At 40.7% G+C, this 2,500-nt stretch overlaps 2 protein-coding genes across 5 annotated transcripts in view; one reads left to right on the top strand and one right to left on the bottom strand.

The window, feature by feature from the left end:
• The window catches only part of LOC140938966 (uncharacterized), a 5,595-nt gene extending 3,648 nt beyond the window's left edge, over nt 1–1,947 (top strand). For both annotated transcript variants that reach the window (XM_073388509.1, XM_073388508.1), the window contains exons 5-7: nt 8–618; nt 889–1,279; nt 1,632–1,947. In XM_073388509.1, coding sequence (XP_073244610.1) covers nt 8–618; nt 889–1,279; nt 1,632–1,867 — 1,238 coding nt within the window. In that variant the 3' untranslated portion in view covers nt 1,868–1,947. The remainder of the gene's footprint in view (nt 1–7; nt 619–888; nt 1,280–1,631) is intronic.
• Nucleotides 1,409–2,500, bottom strand: part of LOC140938967 (uncharacterized) — a 5,303-nt gene continuing 4,211 nt past the window's right edge. Inside the window, exon 4 of one of the 3 annotated variants that reach the window (XM_073388512.1) lies at nt 1,409–1,487. The gene's annotated coding sequence lies outside the window, so the exon portion shown is untranslated. Of the gene's footprint in view, nt 1,491–2,233 lie in introns of those variants that run through there. The other 2 variants (XM_073388511.1, XM_073388510.1) reach the window with 2 other exon arrangements.

The following is a 2,500-nucleotide window of genomic DNA, read 5'->3' as shown; positions in this document are numbered from 1 at the left end:
CTGCAAGGTGCCCTAATGAACAGTGGGGACTCAGGTAATGAATACTGTACAGAAGAAGACAGTGACCTCATGCAATCACCATTTGAAGCACATGTATCCTCAAGTACTGTCAGTACCTGTACTGACCCTGTTGCACAGTACAAACAAGAAACTCTGGATGAAAATGGCCCACCACTGAGAATCTATGTAAATCGGATGACGGAGGAGTTCACTGCAGATGTTTTATCCATTTATAAGAAAGCCAACCCATGTTTTCGCTCAAACCTTCGAGTGCAATTTGAAAATGAAAGAGCAGTTGGCGAGGGACCTGTCAGAGAGTTCTTTAGCATATTAATGGCATTTGTTCAAAATGGTCTTTACGTGGATGATCCTGGGCGGCTGACTATGTTATTTGAGGGCCAGACTGACCACAAAATTCCAGTCCCAAATGCGTTACTGTGTAATTCTGGACTGTACACTAGTGTTGGACGGATGATTGCACATTCTTTCTTGCATGGAGGACCACCACTTTATGGACTTTCCCCAGCAGTGCTTGAATTTTGGACTCGTGAAAGCATCAGTGAAGCTGTTACCATGGAGGACATCCCAGATTATGACCTTCGACAAGCCTTGAAGCAGGTACTCGCATTGATGATCTTGTTTTGTACAGACATTACTTACGTATTTCTGTGTAATGTTTCAGCAACATGTTAGTGTTACTAACAATATTTATTCTGGTTAATTTTTGTTTGATATGGCACTTGTACTGTCCTGTTTATATTTGAAAAAAGGCACAAGTGTGTTCCAAATAGGTGTATACATCTATAATGACACTATAAGTTTATAATTTGTCGTAAGAAGCATTTCATTGTTCAGTCACAACACCATAGCAATTTAACGGTTTTGCAGTTATCAAGTCTTGATAAGGATGAAGAACCCTCAGATGCACTTAAAGAATTCCTCTTGCCTTATCGTGATGAAGCGTCAGTACTTCAAGTGCCGCTAAGGGGAGAGAAACGGCACTTGGTTCTCCAGCAGATAATGCTGCACAATGTGATCGAAAAGCGCCACCGTGAACTGAAAGATCTTGCTGCAGGAATGAATGAGCTTTCCCTTGTCAATTACCTAAAGGCACACAAGGAAATGGCCGCAGCCGTGTTTCCCAGGGAATGCGAGTCAGTAATTGACAAAGAAGAACTCAAGGGTAGGATTTCCATCGAGGATGAAAACAACCCCCAAGGGCAAGTTATCATGGGATTCTTGCATCGCTTCATCGATGAAGTTAGCAGAGAAGCAGAAGGTAAGTGATTACCTCAGCTATGTCTACTATACGTTTTCTATTCTTCTTCCAGTACCTCTTCTTTCCCCAGTGAATTTAAGCCATTTATCCTTGAGCATTTCATTCCTCAAACACTGTATGGGGGATAGATAATTCCACTACCAGGATTTTCATTGCTCGATGTAATTTCAGTTGTAGGGTAACAGTGATTAGCCACCTCGTGTCTTTACTGCTAAAGAAAAGTAAACATTCCGAGCATGTAAAAGTGAAAGCATTGAAAAGTTATATTTGCCATTACGAATATTGTTGCCTAGGAGGAATTTCATGTTCAGATGCTTTATAGTGATGCCTTTGTTATGTTTTCTCATTGCAGCTGGTTCTGGTCTGCGTGATCTACTGTCGTTTTGGACAGGATGGGAGGTTTTGCCACCATATGGACAGCAACTTTGGCTACAGCTGGATGACACACGGGAAGTAACAAGCCTGCCTGAAAGTAAAGCTTGTTTTCACAGGCTTGTTCTTCAGTCATCGCATACTGACTACGTCTCTTTCAAGAGTAACCTTGCTAAAGCATTAAAATATGGTGCAAGGGGCTATTCATCTCTTTAAATGGGCATGATAGGTTACTTAAAACGGGTTTCGACAAAACACTGACCCCCGGTCAACTGACCCCCCTACTGACCCCCTATAAAATCAATGGGAAAATGAATACTGCTGACTTAAGTCTCAAAAACCCTTTTTAAACAGCATTGTTCAGCAATATTTAAGTCTAAGCACCCATTTTAAAAAGGTTAGCTTACATGAAGTAATCGGCCATCACAACAATAATCGAAAACTAACCTTTTTAAAATGGGTGCTTCGACTTAAATACTGTTGAACAATGCTGTTTAAAAAGGGATGTTGAGGCTTAAGTAAGCAGTATTCATTTTCCCATTGATTTTGTAGGGGGTCAGTAGGGGGGTCAGTTGACCGGGGGTCAGTGTTTTGTCGAAACCCACTTAAAACATCACAGACTCAGGGAAGAGTAGAAAGTCAGAACCTTTTCTTGTAGTTTTTTATTGAAGTTACACCTCTGTCACTGTTCTGTTACTGTTGTTTTTTCACCCATGCATATTTTGCATGCTATCTCAAAAATGTTTCAAGCAATATTTGTAGCAACATGACGATCACATGATTTAATTAAAAGTTGAGTTGTAGCTTGACCCTAATGATTTTGATTAGGAATCTGTTGGCTATAGAGGT

Source organism: Porites lutea, chromosome 5 (assembly GCF_958299795.1).
Source record: "Porites lutea chromosome 5, jaPorLute2.1, whole genome shotgun sequence".
Lineage (NCBI taxonomy): Eukaryota > Metazoa > Cnidaria > Anthozoa > Scleractinia > Poritidae > Porites > Porites lutea.
This window is presented reverse-complemented; position numbering and strand designations above follow the sequence as displayed.